Source organism: Prenolepis imparis, unplaced genomic scaffold, assembly GCF_030444845.1.
Source record: "Prenolepis imparis isolate NDT839.2.m4 unplaced genomic scaffold, iyPreImpa1.0 SCAF_139, whole genome shotgun sequence".
Lineage (NCBI taxonomy): Eukaryota > Metazoa > Arthropoda > Insecta > Hymenoptera > Formicidae > Prenolepis > Prenolepis imparis.
Genome location: NW_028141297.1, coordinates 5,727 through 28,561, shown reverse-complemented (window position 1 = coordinate 28,561; position 22,835 = coordinate 5,727). Strand labels below are relative to the sequence as shown.

The 22,835-nt window shown below is 27.5% G+C and overlaps 2 protein-coding genes across 3 annotated transcripts; both read right to left on the bottom strand.

Moving 5' to 3' along the window:
* Positions 1-7,368: 7,368 nt before the first annotated feature.
* LOC145947764 (uncharacterized) lies at positions 7,369-11,082 on the bottom strand. Of its 2 annotated transcripts, none has more exons than XM_083057542.1 (4): positions 10,813-11,082; positions 9,671-9,909; positions 8,870-9,189; positions 7,369-7,622 (listed from the first exon to the last, which is right to left on the bottom strand). In XM_083057542.1, exons 1-4 carry the CDS (start codon positions 10,853-10,855, stop codon positions 7,613-7,615), a joined length of 612 nt encoding a protein of 203 aa, XP_082913668.1. In that variant the 5' UTR covers positions 10,856-11,082; the 3' UTR covers positions 7,369-7,612. The 2 variants fall into 2 exon arrangements, with proteins under 2 accessions (XP_082913668.1, XP_082913667.1); XM_083057541.1 differs by lacking the exon at positions 7,369-7,622 and adding an exon at positions 8,580-8,665.
* Positions 11,083-15,663: 4,581 nt separating this feature from the next.
* LOC145947765 (leukocyte elastase inhibitor B-like) lies at positions 15,664-19,235 on the bottom strand. Its single transcript, XM_083057543.1, has 4 exons — positions 19,208-19,235; positions 18,133-18,380; positions 17,285-17,492; positions 15,664-16,268 (listed from the first exon to the last, which is right to left on the bottom strand). Exons 1-4 carry the CDS (start codon positions 19,233-19,235, stop codon positions 15,664-15,666), a joined length of 1,089 nt encoding a protein of 362 aa, XP_082913669.1.
* Between the last annotated feature and the right edge of the window lie 3,600 nt (positions 19,236-22,835).

The following is a 22,835-nucleotide window of genomic DNA, read 5'->3' as shown; positions in this document are numbered from 1 at the left end:
ATCAAATGTTGGACGATTAAAAACTGAAATAATTTTTAAAGCAATGGAAATCAAAATTATCTCTTTAACAATTTTAAAAGAACATTTAATTATAATTTCATTTATTCTAAAATTTAACTTTTCTGTCATATTTAATTCTTTAAGTCATATTTATTCACTTTTTCCTTAATGTATGGATTCCCGGGTACCAAATGAGTGAGTTTTTGACAAACAGCATCACGACAAATGTCTTATAGCAACTGCTAACGAACATCTTTTCCGTTATATGTTAATACATTATTTTTAAGCACAGAACCCTTGACATTTTGTTTGAGACAGAAAAATTTTTCAATATATATTTTTATTATATTTTTTTAAACTTTCATCGAGTACCCGGACACAGATTAAAAATAAAATTTACGTATTTCCTTTACAAAAAATATGTTTTGTTTAGGACTAATTAAAAACATTATATCATCAAAAAATGTATATTATGTAAGTCAGGTGAAATGAAAATGCTTACAGCTAATATTTTGTTGGTCAATAAGAGTCGACATATTTGGTGTGTCAGCTTCATCGGCCGCTGAATATTGAAATTTTTTAAATTTGCCACAGATAGTTGTCATCAAAATTAATTCGATATCTTGTCCGACTACGGCTAAGCTCGCGGGATCACGAATGTATCCTTCTACCGCTTTCTTCAATACTCCATTATTAATGTAATTTATTAGCTGCTCAGATTTACTGGACTTACTATCTAGCGATACGACTGGTGAGTGCAAAAAATGAAGTAGTGCATCATTTAAACGTATATCATCTTTAATAAAACATTTAACGTCATAATGGTAATGGTAGGGATAAACCACCGATGCATTCTGGAATCGAAAATATCAAATTAATGTTTGTCAAATATTCATTCCTTCCTAGACCAATTATTTATAAATAGCTTCATTTAAATTTTTATTTTTGCAATTATTATATTTATGTGGAGCTATATTCTCAAAATTCGCCAGGTTATTTCATTTTAATTAATCAAAATGAAAAGGAATCAAAATAGTAGACATCTTTTGATAAAGAAGATTTTTGAATTTTATTGAAGAATCTATATCATTAAGAAACCGCGCTCACTGATAAATTTAAGAAGTGACAAAGCATTGAATTTTAATATCGCTAAAAAATATCTTTCTTTTTTATAAACGCATCTAATCCTTTATTAATCTCTCAGACTGCCGGAATTCTCGTTACATAATTATATTTACATGTTATTTTAAACACAAAACTGCTATTTTAAAAACTGTTATTTTAAACACAAATTTTGACTTCTTTCCATTATAGAATATATCATCTAATGCAAAAATGCGTCAGGAAAATTTACCTGCGAGTATAATTTATGACGGCCGTAATTTCAAATCAAATCTAATTTGTTGATGTTTGTTAAACAAAGAATATGTCTTAGGCGCTCTTCAATTTCACCTCTCAACATTAAATAAGTTATTAAAAGTCCTTTATATATGCAAGGCGGACTAAAGGCAACATTTACCTTCGGTTTGATTTTCATAACATCATCCAGATATTTAATCGCAAACTGGAAACGCCCCTCCTTTATTGTATTTTCTAGCAAATAAAATAGATAAATAAGTAAAAATCGAACTCAAAAGAAAGGAATGTTAAGCATAGATAGTAATTTAATTATAATAAATTACGATTAAAATTTATATATAAAATTCATCAATTAAAAAAACATATTAATATATTAAATCAAAAAGCATAATGTATTGATATATTCGAAAATTATTTTAAGCGCGTAAAGTAAAATTTTATTTAAACTCATATTTAATTTTAAAATCAAAATACGACACAATCAGTAATATACAAATAAAAAAATTGAAACAGGAAAAAAGTAAAAAAAAAAGAAATAAACTGATGTACTTTTATCAAAGTTCAACAACATGACTACGTTTAAACATTGTTTAATACATAACAAATTCAAGAAACAATATTTCACTTACATTTAAAAAAATGGAATTTTGCAAAACTTGACATCGATAGATTTATTAATTTTATTATTGATAAAACTTAAAAGTAATATTTAAAAAATATGTAAAGCACTAAAAAAATTACATTCTGCAATGATTACACATAAATTCTAACGTTCTTTTTTTCCACCGTGAAAACTGACAATGTCAACCTTTAAATTCACAAACTTATTTTGTACATATATATATATATAACACAGTACCAGTAGCTAAATTATAGTTGATGCAGATTTAGAAAAAAAATTAGTCAATCGAATTGCAATACTTGTCACGTCTTAGTCATTAAATTACATCGAAATATAAATTTTTTGAAAAACAATATATAAAATAATAAATAAAACAAAAATTATTTTTATAGCAAAGTATGTTTTAGATTAGATTATCATCTTTTAGATAAATCAACAATTACAACTCAATAATTACATAATTTTATACAATAATCTTTGAACTTACCAATGTATTTTGCCTTTTCCTGACTCATTCTGTTTTCCATTCAGATTTAGTTATAAAATTGCAAAAGTAGACACAAAAAAGTGTATCCTACGAAGTTTGCATTTATTTTATTTAACAGCTTTGATCGCAATATTATTTAGCGATTACAGTATTGCTCGCGTATGATAATTAGAATTGATAAAGAATGTAATATTTGCGATGGTAGTAAAGAATGCAAAATTATTTTCTTCTTCTTGATATATCTTCTCTTTCGTCTGTGATTCTTTTGTATGAATTTCAAATCTGTCCTTTCGTTCGATTTTTCGTAGACTAAAGATAACTGTTCTATCAAAATCATAACATATACACACAAATACAAACACACTCACTCACAGAAACACAGCAAAACATCGAAACATATAATTTAATATTAATGTCAAAAATTCATAATTTATTTATAATTATATAAAAATATGTCATCTTACATTTCGTGATATTCGTAATTATGAAAATATTAAAAAATAGATAGACACATACATATTTACATATATATATATGTATATATATATAGCGTACGCCAAGTAAAAAAAAAATCACACATTTAATAATTCTGTTAATGTTGGACCATGATAAAATAGATGAAATATTAAATAAAAAATAAATTACATTCCAATTAACATTATTATAGTAAAATTGATATAATGATAAAGACATTGCATGGTTACACATATTTAAGTGAGAAATATACATCTATTTTCCTATTACATTACGATAGTACAAGTAACATTTTTACAAATTTTGTGAACATTATTTAAATATATAGACAATAATGTGCAATGTAGTGTTTCAACTACGAATCATCTTTTCGTTTGCAAATATTTTTTCCATAGAATATAAAAAAAATTTATTATTATTTATGACAGAAATACACATACATACATATCCATATGTATATATACATATAAATATGTATACGTATTTATATATGTATATGAATTATATGTATTCAAATGTATGTATATGCATGTAAATGTATATGTATATGTATATTTTCACTGGTTTATCGAAATTTATTAAATATACATATCATTAAATGATAATATAAATGCTTTTCAATGTAAGTGTTGTTTTATATCCTTATCTGTAGATTAAAAGAAAAGTTTATAAAACAATAATGACTTTCAAATAATATATAAAATAAATTAGTGAAAATTATGTACCCACCACGCTATATATATTTATAAATATTTTCAAAGCAACAGTAAAAAATAAGCTTTTCATTCAATTTCAAAAATTCGTATATTTAAAAATTTATATATTAGTACATGCACACATTAAATTGAAATGACTATTTCACGATAAACGATTATTTCATTGGCCTCTGAATTTTTAACCGAAGTTATACTCATATATCGCGCACAAAATATAATGCATGTCAACTCAAATCGTCAAAAGGTTGAATCGTGTAAGAGAAAATGCTTCGATAATTACATATCATAACGCAACTACAGATCTATTACATCAATCGTTTCATAATGTATAACTAATTTGTGTACTTTTAAACTTATTGTTAATCTCTATCAGGTATATCAAACTCGATTTGCATAATGAAATGGGCCACATGAGAAATTTTGCATTAAATTAAAGATCGCATATATTTAATATTCTAGAAATTAAAAAATATCTTTTTTTTTAAGACTTATTTTTTCAAATCCTGTCTTTTCAAAAGATTTTTTAAAAGTCTCGGCGAGCCGTAGCTTTTACGTTTGACATTACGGCTTGTTTGACTTGCCTGATTTATATCAATGTCCATCGGTACTGTTTGAGAAACGGGCTCGGCGAATTGATTAAAAACGCCAACAAAGAGGATTTCTCGTTGCAGTTTGCCGATGTGCACACTAGGAATGTCCTCTTCCGTGGTGTAAGAATCATCCAGATATATCGCATCAGGCATCAACAATTGTTTGGCATATAATGGTTCCAGCTCACGGATTGTTAAATTTCTCTCTGCATCGAAAATCGGAATAATTGAGAAAAGTGCATCAGTTTTTAACTCAATTGTTCTACTATTTGCGAGCATATTGCGCAATTTACTGATTCCTTTGCTAGTCGACAATCGTTCGATTAAATAAAAAAGGTTCGCGTCGTTAATGTTATCATTAATCATCCATCTACCTTAGACTAACGAAGCAGATACGAACACAAACAGCGACATGTGTCCATTCTGGTAGGGTATGTCGCTCACGTACATTCTTAATTCTTGATGATATATAGTCTAAATAGAAACATTAACAATATACATTTGAAAAAATAGAATTTATGCAAAATTTGAGATCGGTGGACTTCATTATTGATGAAATTGAAAATGATATTTAATGTCAAAGAATTCAAAAAATTACATTCTCCAATGATTATATCTAAAATTCTAATGTTCTTTCTTTCTATCTTCAAAGCTGACGAAATCATACTTTAAATTTAAACTTATTGTGCATATATAAAACGCTATACAATTGGCTAAATTATAATTAATGCATATTTAAAAAAAAATAAATCAACCTTATTGCAAGACTTGTCTAATCATTGCCATTAAATAACATTAAAATATAAATTTTTTAGGCAACAAGATATAAAACAAATAAAAGAATAAACATAAATACAATTATATAATTTTATATAATAATCTTTGAACTTACCAATGTCTCTTGCCTTTTTCTGACTCATCCTGTTTTCCATTCTAATTTAGTTATAAAATTGCAAAAACAGACACAAAAGTGTGTATTCTACGTAATTCGCAAATATTTTATTTAACAGCTTTAATCGCAATATTATTTAGTAATTACAGTATCGCTCGCGTATTGTTAATTACCGTTGCTATAGAATGCAATATTTGCGATGGTAATTGAGACAAATATGAAATTATTTTGTTCTTTTTGGTATATATTCTCTCTCGCGTGAGATTCTTTTGCTTATAACTTTCAAATCGATTCTTCGTAGACTGAAGATAACCATTCTATCAGAATCATGACATATACACACGGATACAAACACACTCCCTCCAGATACACATAATTAAGAGACATCAAAACATATCATTTAATATTAATGTCAGAAATTCAAAATTTATTTATAATTATATAAATATATGTCATCTCACATTTCGTGATACAATTATGAAAATATACAGAAATAGATAGACACGCGCGCACACACACACACACACACACACACACACACACACACACACACACACACACACACACACACACACACACACACACACACACACACACACACACACACACACACACACACACACACACACACACACACACACACACACACACACACACACACACACACACACACACACACACACACATATATGCATATAGCGTACGTCAAATGTGAAAAAGTTACAAATTTATCGATTTTGTTAATGTTGGACAATATAAAAGAAGATTTAAATTACATATTTTATCAGAGAGAAAAATATATTATAATACAATGAGCTGCAGCAACATTATAATAAAGTTAAAATAAAATTAAAAACATCGCATTGTTGCATATATGTTTGAAAGAAAAAGATGTATTAATATTTTTTCTATTAAATTTTGATAGTAGAATTATCATCGCTGTTTGTGTTTGCACCTGTTTTGTTAAGTCAGGTAGATGGATGCTTAATGAGAATATTAGCCACACTGACCTTAAAAGTTTGACTGAACGATTGTCGAGCGACAATGGAAGATTTAAATTGCGCAATCTGCTAAGAGATAGCAGAACAACATACCAAAAATTTCCTTCAGATGACTGTCTTTTTACGCCTTTTGAAATGGAGAAAAACCTGGCAATCCGCGAGTTGCTGGAAGCATTAGGTCCCGAAGGATATTTCACGTCCGATAACTATCAAGTTGGACGTGATCCATCAAATTCACAAGACCTTAGGCAGTACATCAGCAATGCTGTGCACCGTACTCATGTCAAGTTCACAATGCCGAAGTCGAAAGCAGATTCACATTGCGTATGTTCCATGAATTTGTTTCACGGACGAGTTTACACTCCGGATGAGAGAGAAATAGACAACGTAAATCGCAACCGTACGTTTGTTTGGTTGGTCTATGACTCAAAATTAGTCTTTGAAGAAATTCTGTGTGTTGGCACTTATACTAGTGCTGTGAACGTTTCTGAGATTCTACCAAAGGATGTAGGAGATGTCATCTCTTACATCCTTTGGTAGAATCTCAGATACGTTCACAGCACTAGTATAAGTGCCAACACACAGAATTTCTTCAAAGACTAATTTTGAGTCATAGACCAACCAAACAAACGTACGGTTGCGATTTACGTTGTCTATTTCTCTCTCATCCGGAGTGTAAACTCGTCCGTGAAACAAATTCATGGAACATACGCAATGTGAATCTGCTTTCGACTTCGGCATTGTGAACTTGACATGAATACGGTGCACAGCATTGCTGATGTACTGCCTAAGGTCTCGTGAATTTGATGGATCACGTCCAACTTGATAGTTATCGGACGTGAAATATCCTTCGGGATCTAATGCTTCTAGCAACTCGCGGATTGCCAGATTTTTCTCCATTTCAAAAGGCGTAAAAAGACAGTCATCTGAAGGAAACTTTTGGTATGTTGTTCTGCTATCTCTTAGCAGATTGCTCAATTTAAATCTTCCATTGTCGCTCGACAATCGTTCAGTCAAACTTTTAAGGTCAGTGTGGCTAATATTCTCATTAATCATCCATCTACCTGACTTAACAAAGCAGGTGCAAACACAAACAGCGATGATAATTCTACTATCAAAATTTAATAGAAAACATATTACGTTTCTGAGATTCTACCAAAGGATGTAGGAGATGTCATCTCTTACATCCTTTGGTAGAATCTCAGAAACGTTTTTTCTCTCCATTTTGAAAGGCGTAAAAAGACAGTCATGTGAAGGAAATTTTGGGTATGTTATTCTACTATCTCTTAGCAGATTGCGCAATTTAAATCTTCCATTGTCGCTCGACAATCGTTCAGTCAAACTTATAAGGTCAGTGTGGCTAATTTTCTCATTAATCATCCATCTACCTGAGCTTAACGAAGCAGGTGCGAACACAAACAGCGACGTATCATCTTTATAGGGTATATCGCTCACGTGCATGCTCAATTCCTCATTGTAATCTATAAAAAAAGTTAAGAATGTAAAAAACTACATAAAATGGTCAAGTTGGATGAAACCAGAAATACATTTGTTTTTTTCCATATAAAATATCATGCATTTTTGAAAATACATAATATTTCATATCCTTAAGGCTCCTGGCTCCTTTCCGACCATGTCGAAATCGTGACGTCAGAGGCGAGAAAACACACGCTAAAATTTCTTAGATATCATTTCGAAATAAAAAAATATTTCGATGAAACAGCACTTCAGATGGCTTTAGCACACTCTTAAAAAACCTCGAAAACTATCCTTTCCCCTTTATAATCAATCAACAGCTGTAAAATGTAATATTATGAAGCCCAGTCCGTCTGGTCTTTGCACATGCGCAGTCATTCCGCATGTCAAACTCTGATATCTCGATCATTTTACAGATGTTGATTGATTATAAAGGAAAAAAATTGTTTTCGGGGGTTTTTAAGAGTGTGCTAAAGCCATCTGAAATGCTGTTTAATCGAAATATCTTTTCATTAAAAAATGGCATCTAAGAATTTTCAGCGTGTGCTTTCTCGCCTCTGACGTCACAATCCAATATGGCCGCAGTGAGCACCCAGGAGCCTTAATGAAAAATTGCACATTCTAAATAAAAAATTTTTTACGTAAACACATTTTGATCAAATATTGGACACTTAAAAATGAAATAATGGTCAAACCGGTTAAAAACAAAATTATATCTTTAACAATTTTGAAAAAAACATTTAATATCAATTTTTTTACTTTAAAAATTATCTCTTCTGTCATATTTAACACATTTCAATTCATATTTATTAACTTTCTCATTAATGTATGGATATTCGGCTATCAACTAAGTGTCTTTGACAAATAGCACCGCGACAAATTTCTTATAGCAGCTGCTAAGCATCGGACATGTATTTTATTATATGGTAATAGATTACTTTTGAGTGCAAAGCACTTGATATTTTGTTTGGGGCCGACATATAGTTAAACTCTCATCATTAAATACCGGCATACACGTTTATTGAAAATAAAATTTGAGCGGTATTTCCTTTACAAAACATAATATGTTCTGTTTAGGATTTAGGATACATCAAAAAAATTATATTAAAAATTATATTAAATTATATTAAAAATTAAATTAAATATAAAAATTATATTAAAAATTAAATTAAATATAATAATTATATTAAAAATTATATTAAAAAGATTTATATTATGTAAGTTAAATGAAATGAAAATATGATGTGCTCACAGTAAAATTTGATTGCTTCTACTTCCACTTGGTACGTCAGTCTGTTGGTTCCGTGGTATGAGATCGCAACTGAGAAAACTCATCAAAATCATAGCATCAGTTTGTCCATTCTCAGGTAATAACACGGGATCACATATGTCATCTTCTACAAATTTCGTCAACACTCCATTAACCTGCTTTATTATTTGATTACGATTTCTGGACATATTTAACGGCAGTGGTGCGCGAAAGAAATTAAATTTTGCCTCAATGAAATATTTATATTTAGACCAGTATCCAACATTACGAGAGCAATCCTTGAAATATTCCACCCATTCATTCTGGAACCAAAAATACCAATATCATTAATATTTGTAAGAAATTCATTCCTTAATAGACAACAGATAGCAATCATTTATAAATTGCTTTATTCAAGTTCTTATTCTTACAAGCATTGTAATTATATGTGGCTATATTTATAAAATTCGCCGAATTACTATATTTCTATTAATCAATATAAAAAAAGAGCCAAAATTATAAAGATTTTTCGATAAGAAAAATTTCTTAATTTTTTATTAAAGGATCTATCATTAAAAAAACTGCTCACTGACAAATTTAAGTTGCAACAAAGCGTTGACTTTTAATTTCGCTAAAAAATCTCTTTTTTTATCAACGCAATTTACTCTTTATTAATCTTTTAGATTGGCGGAGTTTACATTACACAATTACTTTTACAGATTATTTTATACATCGACTGCAAATTTTGATTTTTTTCCATATAGAATATATCATCTAATGCGAAAATGTGTCAAAAATATTTACCTCCTGTTTCTTCTGATATTCGCTGAAATTTATAAAATCTAGTTTTTTGAACATTGATATATCAAGAATCCCTCGTAGTCGGCCCCGAAAATTACTTTCTTTCAGTATAAGACACATTAGAAAAAGTCCTTCATATATGCAAGGCGGACTGAAGACAAAATTCTTATTCGGATTGACTTTCATAACTTTTTCCAGACAGTCGACCGCGAAACGGAAACGCGCATTCTTTAGTGAACTATCTAGCGAATAGAATAGATAAATAAGTAAAGAATCAAATTCGGAAGAAAAAAATATTAAGCATACCTAGTAATTTAATTATAATAAAATACAATAAAAATTTATAGATAAATATCATACATTAACAGAATATAATAATTAATCATATAATAAAATTAAAAGCATGTAATGTATTGAAATTTATTCGACAAAATTATTTTAAACGTGTAAAATAAAATTTTGTTATAACTATTATTTAATTTTAAAATCAAAATATGACAGAATCAATAATATACATATAAAGAAAATCGAAACAGGAAAAAAGAGAAAATAACTGATGTAAAGTTACCAACGTTTAACAACATGCCTACGTTCAAACATCGTTCAATACATAAACGAATTTAATGTTTAATAGCATGACCTTTAAACCTCGTTCAATACATAACGAATTGAAGATACGATATTTTACTTACATTTTAGAAAATACAATTAATGCAAAACTTGAGATCGATGGATTTTATGATTGATGAAACTTTTAAGTAATATGTATATAATGTGTAAAACAATAAAGAAAATACATTCTGCAATGAATATATGTAGAATTTTAAAGTTCTTTCTTTCTGCCGTGAAAGCTGACAAAGTCATACTTTGAATTTAAACTTATTATGCATATATATAAAACGTTGTACGATTAACTAATTAATTATAGTTGCTGCAGATTTAAAACAAAAATACTTTAGTTAATCCAATTGCAAGACTTATCAAGTCATAGCCATTAAATTTCATCGAATTATAAATTCTAGAGACAACAATATATAAAATAATAAATAAAGAAAAACATGTTACCACAAAATATATTTTAAATTATCTTCTCGATAAATCAACTCAATAATTACATAATTTTATACAATAATTTTTAAACTTACCAATTTCTCTCGCCTTATCCTCATTTATCTCCTCGTGTTCCATCCTGTTTTAGTTATAAAATAACAAAGGCAAAGACAAAACTGTGTCCTACGAAATTCGCAAATATTTTATTTAATAGCGTCGATTGCAATATTATTTAGCTAGAGAATGTAATATTTGCGATGATAATTGAGGCGAATGTAAGATTATTTTGTCCTCTTGGTACACCTTCTCTTTTGTTTGAGAATCTTTAATATAATTTGCAAATCTTAAACCGTCCTCTCGCTCGGTTCTTCGTAGACTGAAGGTAACCGCTCTGTCAGAATCATAACATATACACACGAATACAAACACACTCCCTCAGATACACACAAATATAAGACTGTCAAACATATCGTTTGATAGTGTCAAAAATTAAAAATTTATTTATAATTATATAAATATATGTCATCTCACATTTCGTGATACAATTATGAAAATATTAAAAAATAGATAGACGCCTATATATAAATATATATATATATATATATATATATTTATATAGCGTCAAGTAAAAAAGTAGTCACAAATTCAACGATTTTGTTAATGAACCTTGAAAAAGAAGATATAGATCAAATATACAAAAAACATTAATTATATTCCAATTAACTATAGCAATATTATAGTAAAATTAATATAGTGTTAAAAACATCGCATATGGTTCACATATTTAAGTGAGAATGGTACATTTATATTTATAATTTTTTTATTGCATCTTTAAAAAATACGAGTTTTTTTTGTTTCATAAATTCATAAATTTAATACATGCACACATTAAATTTAAATGACCAAACGATTATTTCATTGCTCTCCGAATTTGTAACAGAAGTTGTTCATAAGGTATATTGCGCACGAAATATAATGCAAGTCAATTCAATTGATTTATAAATATATACTTACATATATTTGCTAACATGTTTATAGTCAAACTTTGTTAAATATGTAACAAACTCTTTGACAATATGTTGATTATATTTCCAGCAAGTAAAATAAATGCAAAATTCGAAGTTGATTATTATTGATAATATTTATTAGTAATGTTTAATACTTAACAATAAAGAATTTATATTCTGCAATAATTCTATATATGTACATATATCTAAAATTCTGGTATTTATTAAATATACTTTCCGTTGTTTACGCAGTAAAAATTGTACGTTAAAATTGATCTTATTCCGTGTACATTATTTACGTGTACAAAATAAGGTAATATACGCTAAAATATAGTTAATACCATCAGAATTCGAAATAATGTACCATAATGTGCAACATTACTCAAATCTAAAAAATCTAAAGACTCATTACGCAGTGGTTACTTAATTACATCGAAATATATAAAATTAAAATAGTATGTTAAAAAATAATATGTGCTACAAAAAAATATTAGCGTTGTATATCTCAATTATCTGTTTATTAAATCGGAATCAAAATTATTTGATTTTTTGTAAAAAATATTTCGACTCACCAATTTTCTTCTTTAGAATTTGCTGCTCCATTATAGCTATACGTAGCAAAACAGTGACAAACTTGCTTACATATTTATATCATATTATGTAGCGCACGAATATATTGTCACCGAATGAAATTTGTGTACGATAATTTAAACCGCGTGTTTTGTACATTATTATCATCGTCCAAAATTTTTTTGTACAAATCTAGAGCTGCCATTTGACTTGGTCTCACCATCCAACATAATTATATTGTAATAGAACAAGTTGTAGATTATTATCATCGCATCAGTAGAAGATAAAGGACAAAATTGTAATATAAGACAAATATGTAAAAATAAAGAACAAAATTAAGTTTAAAAAAAATGAAAATCTAAAGGACTGCTACTTGAAATAAAGGATTGTCTTTTAGAATAAAGAACGTATGATCAGCGTAATTATAGATCGTTATCTATTCGACAAATTGATTACAAAATTACACATAATTTTATAAAAGAATCTTTAAATTTACCAATTAATATTGCCTGTTCCCGATTAATTTCCAATGTGTTTATAAAATAGCAAAAGTAGGAACAAACGTGTGGCCCACGTGAAATTCACAAGTATTTTTTCAGAAGCTTTGATGGCAATATTATTTAGCAACTATAATTTTGCTCGCATTATTGTTAATTAACATTGCTATCAGATGTAATTTTTGCTCTGGTAGTAAATTTTTTTTTCTAAGATTTTTATTTGTACAATTTTCAAGTTTGAAACTATTCTTTAGGGTGATTCTTCATTCTAGTCTGAAGGTAACCGTTTCTATCAAAATAATATCATGCACTTATACAAACATACTGATAAATGCACATTAACAAAACATCAAAACGTATTATTTAATATTATTATCAAAAATTCAATATTTATTTATTATTATATAAATATACATTATCTCATACATCGAGATACAATTATAAAAATTTAAAAGAATAGATAGACACCTATTATATGTATATAGCGTACGCCAAGTGAAAGGATGAGTCAAAAATACAATTCTGTTATTGCTGGACTTTTAAAAAAATAATGTAGATATAATATATTATTAAAAAATAATGTATAATGTAATAACAATATTATAGCAAAATTAAAACAGAATTAAGCACAGCGCACATTACACATATTTGAGAGAAAGACAGTTTCATTTTTTTTTATACATTATCTCAGCATATATAACATTTCTACATTTGATAAGCATTACCAAAAATTTAAAAAATGTAAAAATGTATATATATATATATATATACATATATATATATATATATGTATAGCATACGTCAAATAAAAATAATGTTAAATATTTATTATGGATTTTATTAATATTTGACACATGAAGAGGACCATAAAAATAAAAGACTTAAATATTTGTCATATTATCGGATAAATAAATTTTAATATTAATAATAGCAATAGAAAAATTAAAATAGAGTTAAGCACATCGCATGAATAGAAAAATTCATTTTTTTTCTATTACATTTTTTCTATTACATCGCTTAATTTATATTTTTATAAAAATCATCTAAACAGATTATATTTCCAAAAAAACTTTGAAAGATACGAGCTTCTTTTTTCATCTCGCTCTTCAGTAAATTTATAAATATAATATCAAACAAACATAAATTTAAATAACTCAAAATATTAATTAATTTCATTGGTCTGCAATATTTTAAAACATGTTGCTCATAGAATATATCGCGCACGAAATAAAACTATGCTAATTAACATCGACAAAAAAGTGAATCGAGAAAGAGGAATTTTTTATAGCTCCCATAATTACAAAATTCTCTATTAACTAAGAAATCTCTAATAATTTTTCTAGTTATAAGAAACTAAGAAAATAAAATAATTAAAATAATCCTAAATCATTTATTTTAATTATAAATATATTTAAATGTGACACATATCGTAAATATGGAATAATCAAATAATTAAGCTAGAGTTAAATTTGCCATAAAAATTCATTAATTCTTGTCCTAAATCTTTCTCCCAAATAAGAAATTAAAAAACACTTCTCAAGTCTACATCTCTTTTTTTATTGTGGATTTATAAATCTGAAACAGTTCTCTCATTTGATTTTTCATAGTTTGAAGATAACAGTTTTATCACATTCATAATAACATACACATATACACACGAATACAAACACACTTACAGATACACATTAATAAAACATATAATTTGATATTAATATCAAAAATTCAAACTTTATTTATATTTATATGAATTTATTATCTCATATATCGTAATACAATTATGAAAATATTAAGAAATATATAGGCGCCCATATATAAAGCGTGCGTCAAGTAAAAAAAAAATAAAAAATCCCTCGATTATGTTAAAATATAAAAAAGGAAATAAATATACTTATTATCAAAAGAATAAAATAGAATGCTATTAGCTATAGCAATATTATATCATAATTAAAATAGAATTAAGTATTTCGCATGATTACACATATTTGAGAGAGAAAGATAGTTCAATTTTTTTCCTATTACATTCCTACACCGCACAATTATTACTTTTACAAACTTTGTAAGCGTTATTTAAATACATATGTATACAATAATATGTAAATGTTAAATTCGACACCGAACTGTTGACTCGCTCCAAATGTTTCTTACAAAGAATCCAAAAAAAGTAATTTAACATTTGACATTTATAGATGTATTACTATATATACATATGTATATATGCATAAATATATATATGTATTTATACAAATTAATAAATATGTATATATGTATATATAAAACTATGTACATATATATATATAATAAATATATTTATATATGTACATAAATATATACAATATAGATGCATAGATATACATATATGTACATAAATATGTATATATATACATTATACATAGGCATATACAGAGTATATTAACTGTTTTATCGAAATTTAGCATTTAAATATCATGAGACAATAATCAGCATTTTTAAGTTATGTCTTTTTTTTCAGTTTATTAATAACACAAGAAATTATAATACAATGAAATTCAAATCGAGACAAAATTAACGAGACAGTTTACATTTTCAAGGAAAAGAATACCAGCTTTTTTTTATTACGATCTTCCAAAAATTTATAAATTTACTCAATCATATCTTAAATTTTAATGACATAAAAAATTAATTTATTTTATGCATTTTTGAATTTTTAATAGAAGTTGCTCGTAAGGTATATCACGCACGAAATATTAATACTAATCTTAACACAAATCGACAAAAGATTGAGTCGCCTAGAAAGGAAAAAAGTTTCTAAAATTACATATCATCTTGCAATAACAGATCACTTATATCAATCGTTTCAAAATGTGTGTCCGACTCATGTACTTCTCAATTCATTTTATACGGCCGTCTCACTTGAGGATTCGGTAAATTTATTGAAAACTCCGATTAAGAGGATATTTCGACGCGATTTATCATAGATCAGCCAGACGAACCGATAATTGCAATTCACGTCGACTTTCGTGATGCTCGGAGAGGACTCTTGTCCGGTGTAAAACATGGTGATTGCACTCGCGATGGTGTCTTTTTCCGTGACATTGACATAAGTACGATGCACGGCATTACCGAGGTGCTGGAAAGATATGTAGCCAGGAACTTCTATTTTGTGAATCGCGCCGAATGATATTAATTCCTCGAGACCTAGATCTTGCAGCAGCTCACGGATTTTCAAATTTTTCTCCACTCGAAAAATCGGCCGCTTCGAGAAGTTTGTATCTTCTTGCAATGTCGCATCATGATGTAACAGATGGCGCAATTTGCAAATACCATCCTTGGTCGACAACCGTTGAACCATATTGGAAATGTCAGTGTCGGTAGCATCTTTCTTGATCCTGCAGTCACCTGATTGTGAGTCTATTGAAGCAGATAACAAGATAAACAATGATATGTTATCATTCTGGTAGGGAAACTCGCTTACGTGCATACTTAATTCCTTACAATAGGCTAAAAAAAAAAAAAAAGAAGTTGAGAACATTATATAGAAAAAAAGTGATCAAGATTGATAAATCAATGAATTCGGAAATATATTCGTCTGATTGCATATAAAATATTGTGCATTGTTGAAAATTCCTACAATACTTGACATTTTAAAAAATTGAAAACCATTTGTGTAAACATATTTTCAATAAATGTTGGAAAATTGAAAGTTAAATGAGTGGCAAATTAGTAAAAATCGGAATCTTGTTTTTCAACAATTTCAAAAACATTTAACAACAGTTTTTATTATTCTAAAATTTAAACCTTCTGTCAATGCATATTTATTATTTATTATTTTTTATTAACATCCAGGTACCAATTTCCTGTTTTTTGTTCCGTGACATTTCTTTAGCAGCTGCTGAATATTCTTTTTCGTTATATTTTAGAGAGTTATTTTTAAATACAAAGCTAATTGTATTTTGCTTGGTATAAGAAAAAGTTCGACATGTTTAACATTTAAAGTTGCTTTGGATATTTGGATTTCCGTTCCTTGACAGAAGGGTTAAAGCGTTGAGTGCTTTAGAATATAAAATATGTTTACAAAATATGTTTCGTTAAACAGCTTTCAATTAGTTTCGTTAAATATGATACAATTAATTCAAAAAATGCAATTATAAAAAGCTTTACATATACATATATATTTTATAAAAACAGATGAAATTACAAGATGATATTTTATGACATATATCAATGAAAGAGAAATTGTCTGTCTTTTTCATGGAATTAGCCTGTATCCAAGATCGATACGAAATAGAAATATAATAACTAACAATTGTTATCAAACGATTGTTAATAAAAACGTCAAGGTCAAGCAAAGCTTATAATTCTTTTTCCAAGAAAACCATAACAACAACGATATCAACGCATGAGCATTGCGAACAATTGTTAGCCACTAATTTTCTTTCCGCCATCGATTTTGGATACAGGCTCGATGATCAATTCTCTTTCCATTTATAAATGGTCTAAAGATTATATTTGCTCACATTCTCTACGCTTTCGTTTATCAGGAATTGTCGATACACTTGGTGCATGAGATTGGCAGGCCGTTGAAATTTGGAATTCGAATAACCCAGAACAAAAGATGTGCATCAAAATAAAGTCCATATCTTTTCTGACTACGCTCAATTTTATAGGATGCATCATGTAATTCATTAAGATATGTCTTATATGTCTATTTATGATATTTATTCCCTGGATAGGAGAATAGAAACAATTGAATTCTTCTAAATATTCGTTCAAAATATGATAACGCGATGATATTAAGAAATTATCCTTCCTAAGCCAAATGTTAGTATAATAACTGTAGAAGGGGTAAACCATATTACTTTCCTTCCATAACTGAAAATATCAAAGAAAATATTAGTAAGATTTTAACTCATTTCTTGATGAAAAGACTTCTGTCATTTTTAAATCGCGTTATTCAAATTTTTATATTAGCAGCCGAAATCGTTTAAGTGCGCGTGTTATGCTCTTTTAAATCTAAAATTAACTCCAAATTGCGCTAAATTACTTTGTTTAAATTAATCAAAATAAAAAAGTGTTAAAATTATAAAAATATTTCGATAAGTAAACTGTCTGAAATTTATTAATAGCTCTATCATTAAAATATCGAACAGTGACAAATGTAAGATGTATCCAAGCTTCAAATATTTTAATTATAATTAAAAATATATTCTCTTTTTTTTGTAGCCGCTATTAATCTTTCTGAGTGGCAAAGTTTTTGTTGATAGATTGTTTTTACATTTCAATAGATAAAAAGTCTGCTATCAAATTTTGACACTTTTGTTATTGTTTCCATTGTTTAGTACAAAAATGCTTTATAATTATTTACTTGTATTAAATGTTCTTTGTCTAATTTTAATTTGTGGTATTGTAACAACTCATTTTTCGATAAATTTGTTAAATCAAGAATATCTTTTAGCCGCTCCTCGGTGTTACCATGGATTATTAAATAAATCATCATAAGTCCATCGTATATGGAATTCGGACTAAAGGCTAAATTTTTCTTGGGGTTGATTTGGATAACTTTATGCAGACAATTGATCGTGAACTCAAAACGTTTCTCCGCCAATGTATCCTCTGGCAAATAAAAAATACGAGTAAGAAAAAAAAAGTGCAAAATATAGAAGAAAAAAATATTCCAATTAAATAGTTACAATAAGTTATAATTGAAATTAATAAATTGATCCTAACAATTAATAACATATATAATTAAAAATATGTTAAATGTATATTGTATTAAAAACTTGTTCGAAAATTATTTTGTATGTTGAATATTTTTATTTATTACAACTCAAATTTAATTCTAGAATCGAAATACAGTATAATAAATTTTATATAATAACAATTTGAAGAGAAAAAAGAAGAAATTCACGAATGTATTCTCATCTATGTTTAATAACATGATTATATATTCAAACTTTGTTTAATTTGTAAAAAATTCGAAAAACGGTACTTTATTTGTATTACCATTAATTAGAATAATCACAAAATTCAAAGTCAATTAATAATTATTGATATAAATTAATAATGATATTTCTCAATACTGACAATGAAGAAATCCATTTTACAAAAATTCTATTTATACATTACTCAAGGGTACTTTCTGTCATTTTTACGCTGACGAAGTTACACCTTAAATATAATCTTATTTTTTGTATATTTAAAACTTGAAACAGTTCGCTAAAATATATTAATACCGATTTCTAGCAAACTTTGAGAAAAAGTACTAGGATTTAGCTTATTAAAATATAACAAATGGCAAAATTCTTCAAGTCATGGCCACTGAATTACATGGAACTGTAAATACATTTGACATTAATATATAAAATTATTCCAGATTTTTATCTCTTCCACAAAAAAACTCGAAAAATTATATGGATTTATGCAAGAATATTTTAACTTACCAATTTGTGATATCTGTTCTCGATTCATTTCTATTTATAAAATAGCAAGAGCAGGAACAAACGTGTAGCATTGATGAAACGCAAAAGTCTTATATTTATTAAATATTGCTTTGATCGCAATATTATTTAGCAGCTTTAGTCTCGCACGCAAATTGTTGTAGTTGACGTTATTATCGGATGAAATTGTTGCATAGATAGTTGAACCGAGTTTGAAAAAGCTATGTCCTCCCCATAAACATTCGTATCAAATTCTATTGAACAACTTTTAAATCTGAAGCCGTTCTCCAGCTTTATACAACCTTGACGGAAAAAAAACATTTCTGTCAGAATCAAAGCATGCGCAAATTAATACTCACACAAACACACACACTGGTACAAAACATATTATTTGATTTTAATGTCAAAAATTTACAATCAATTTATTAAAATATTTATACAAATATGCGTTATCTCATACATCTTGACACATTTTTGAAAATATACATAAATAAGTGTAGATATATATGCATATATATACTAAATCAAATGAAAAAAGGAGTCAAAAATTTCTCATTAATTCTGTTAATATTTGATACATGAAGAGAATCATAAATAGAAAATTTGAATATTTGATTAAAAAAGTAAAATTAATACTATCGGCTATAGCAATATCACAGCAAATTTACAAAAAAGTGAAGCACATTGCATGGTTATTCATATTTGAGATAGAAGAATACTTTAGTCTATTTTCTCATATATATTACTACCGTGCAATTAAACAATTTTATAAATTTTGTAAAAATTATTTATATACGTATATACACAATAATTTACAAATTATAAATTTTGACATTGTTAACTCGTCTAATGTTTTCAAAGTTTTTGAAAAAAATAATTTTATGGCATTTATAGCAGCTATATATTATACATATACATACAAACATCCATCTACATATATATGTATATATACAAATAAATTAATGTGCATATATGTATCAGGGATCCGGACCAAAACAAAATTAGGGTTTGCTTTTGATTACGGTTTAATAAAATATTTTACAACTATTCCGGTTCAAGTTTCGGTTTTTTTATTTAAATAAATTTAAATAAAGAAAACCGAAGCCGTTTAAATTACGATTTCTTCGGTTACGTTTTCGGTTTTTTTTAATTTTTACTTTTCGTTTTTCTAATTAAATTAATTTCTAAATTATATTACTTTAAAAAATTATTATTAATTTTTATGACATATAAATAAACAACACTTCATATTATACATGAAAATATATTTAGTTATTGGTATATCTAATATAGAATATATATAAATATATTTTATGTATTTATGTAGAATGAAGTATTCATGTATATGAAGTGTCTTTTATTTATGTCATAAAAATTAATAAGTTTTTTAAAGTAATATAATTTATATATATATACTTTTATAAATAATTTATATATTTATATATATAAACGGGAAACATAATATCCTCACAGCTATAATTATTGCGATGATACATGCGTTTCAGAACGTTTAAAAAATAATTATCAGATTTCATGACCGTCATTTCCGTTATTTGCGCAATAAGAGAAAAAAATACCGAAAAGAACCGTAAAACGAAAATAATTTAACAGTTCAGTTACGGTTCCGGTGTTATAAATTCAATAGAATTTCAACGGTTTACAGTTTCAGTTCTACTAAATAAAACGATTGTGGAACGGTTATCGGTTTTGGTTCCGGTTTGGTCCGGGTCCCTGATATGTATATATAAATATATGTATATATAATTATATGTATTTATGTACTTATATGTATGAACATAAATAAAAATATATATATACGTATGTATATACATATATTAACGACTTTACCGAAATTTAGCATCAACTTACTAAGAGACAATAATATCAGCGTTCTTTAATTTTAGTAATTCTTCTTTTCAGTCAATTAATAACATAAAAAATTATAAAACAACGAAATTTTTGATGAGAATTGACAATCTACATTTTCGAAGAAAAAAAGAATACGAGTTTTTAATTTTTTTTTTTGGTCTTTTAAAAATTTATAAATTTACCTAATCATACCTTAAATTTTAATGATCTAAAAAATTAATTTATTTTATGCGTTTTTGAATTTTTAACAGAAGTTGCTCGTAAAATTATATCGTTCACGAAATATATAAATAATGCATGTTAGCTCAAATTGTCAAAAGATTGAATCGCGCGTATAAGATGGAAAAAAAGCTTCTACAATTACATATTATTATGCAATAACTACAGATCTTATCCCAATCGTGTCAAAGTGTCTTTCCGACTCGAGTATTTCTAAACTTAATTTGTATCCGATCGTCTAATTTCCGAAAACAGACTCTGCGAATTTATTGAAAGCGCCGACAAAGAGAATTTCTCGATGTAATTTCTCATAGATCAGCCAGACGAATGGAAAGTTGTAATTTACGACGACTTTTTTGGTGCTCGGAAAGGACTCTTGTCCGGTGTAGATGACATTGATGGCACCCCCGAGGATGTCCTCTTCCCTTACCTTGATACGAGTACGATGCACGACATTGCCGATGTGCACACTGCTGCTGGTGCTCTTTTCCATAGTTTCCAGCTCAATTGGTTCGGGCATCAATAATTCTTCGGCACCTAGGACTTGCAGCAGCTCACGGATATTCAAATTTCTCTCCACCTCAAAGATCGGCCATCATCTTCTGATGATGATGCAGTCCTCTCATTATCTAGCAGATTCCACAATTTGGAGATTCCGTTTTTGGTCGTCCATCGTTGAATCAAAAATCGCAAATGTCAGTACTAGTAGAGTCTTTTTTCATCTTCCATTCACTTGATTGTGAGTTTAATGAAGCAGGTAGGAACACAAACAGAGAGGTTTTATCGTCGTAGATGAACTCGCTCACGTGCATGCTTAGATCTGGACAGAAGACTAAAAAAGCATTAAGAATATAGCAAAGAACCGAAAGTGGTCAAGATAGATGAATGAAACCCAGAAATATACATTCGTCCTATCCGTATTGTTTTGAGAATCCACATTTTACATTCTCAAGAATGAAAAATCATTTGCGTAAACACATTTTGATCACATGTTGGACAATAAAAAATTAAATAATTTGTAAAGAGGTGAAAATCAGAGTATTTTTTTTCAAAATTTTAAAAACATTTAACTGTAATTTTTACTAGTCTAAAATTTGACCCTTGAATGCATATTTATTCGCCTTTTCATTAATGTATGGATACCTGGATACCAATTGTGTTTTTCGTTATATTTTAATAAGTTGTTTTCGTATAACACAGCTCTGTATATTTTGTTTAAGAAAAATATTCCAATAAATTTTTAATATTTAAAATTTCTTTGGATACCCAGGTACACGTTTACTAGAAATAAAATTTACGCGTTGTGTCTTTTACAAGAAAAATTGTGTTTACAAAATATTTTTTTGTTTAGTTTAAGATTAATTGAAAAGATTATAATATAAAAAAATTTATGTAAGTCAGATAAAATAAAGAGATGCTCACAACTATTACGCTTTCGTTTGTCAGGAATAGTCGATACTTTTCTTACGTTAGATGTACGAGTCGTTGGAACTTTCACTTTTTGAACATATATACGCAACGAGGTCATCAAAATAAATTCCAT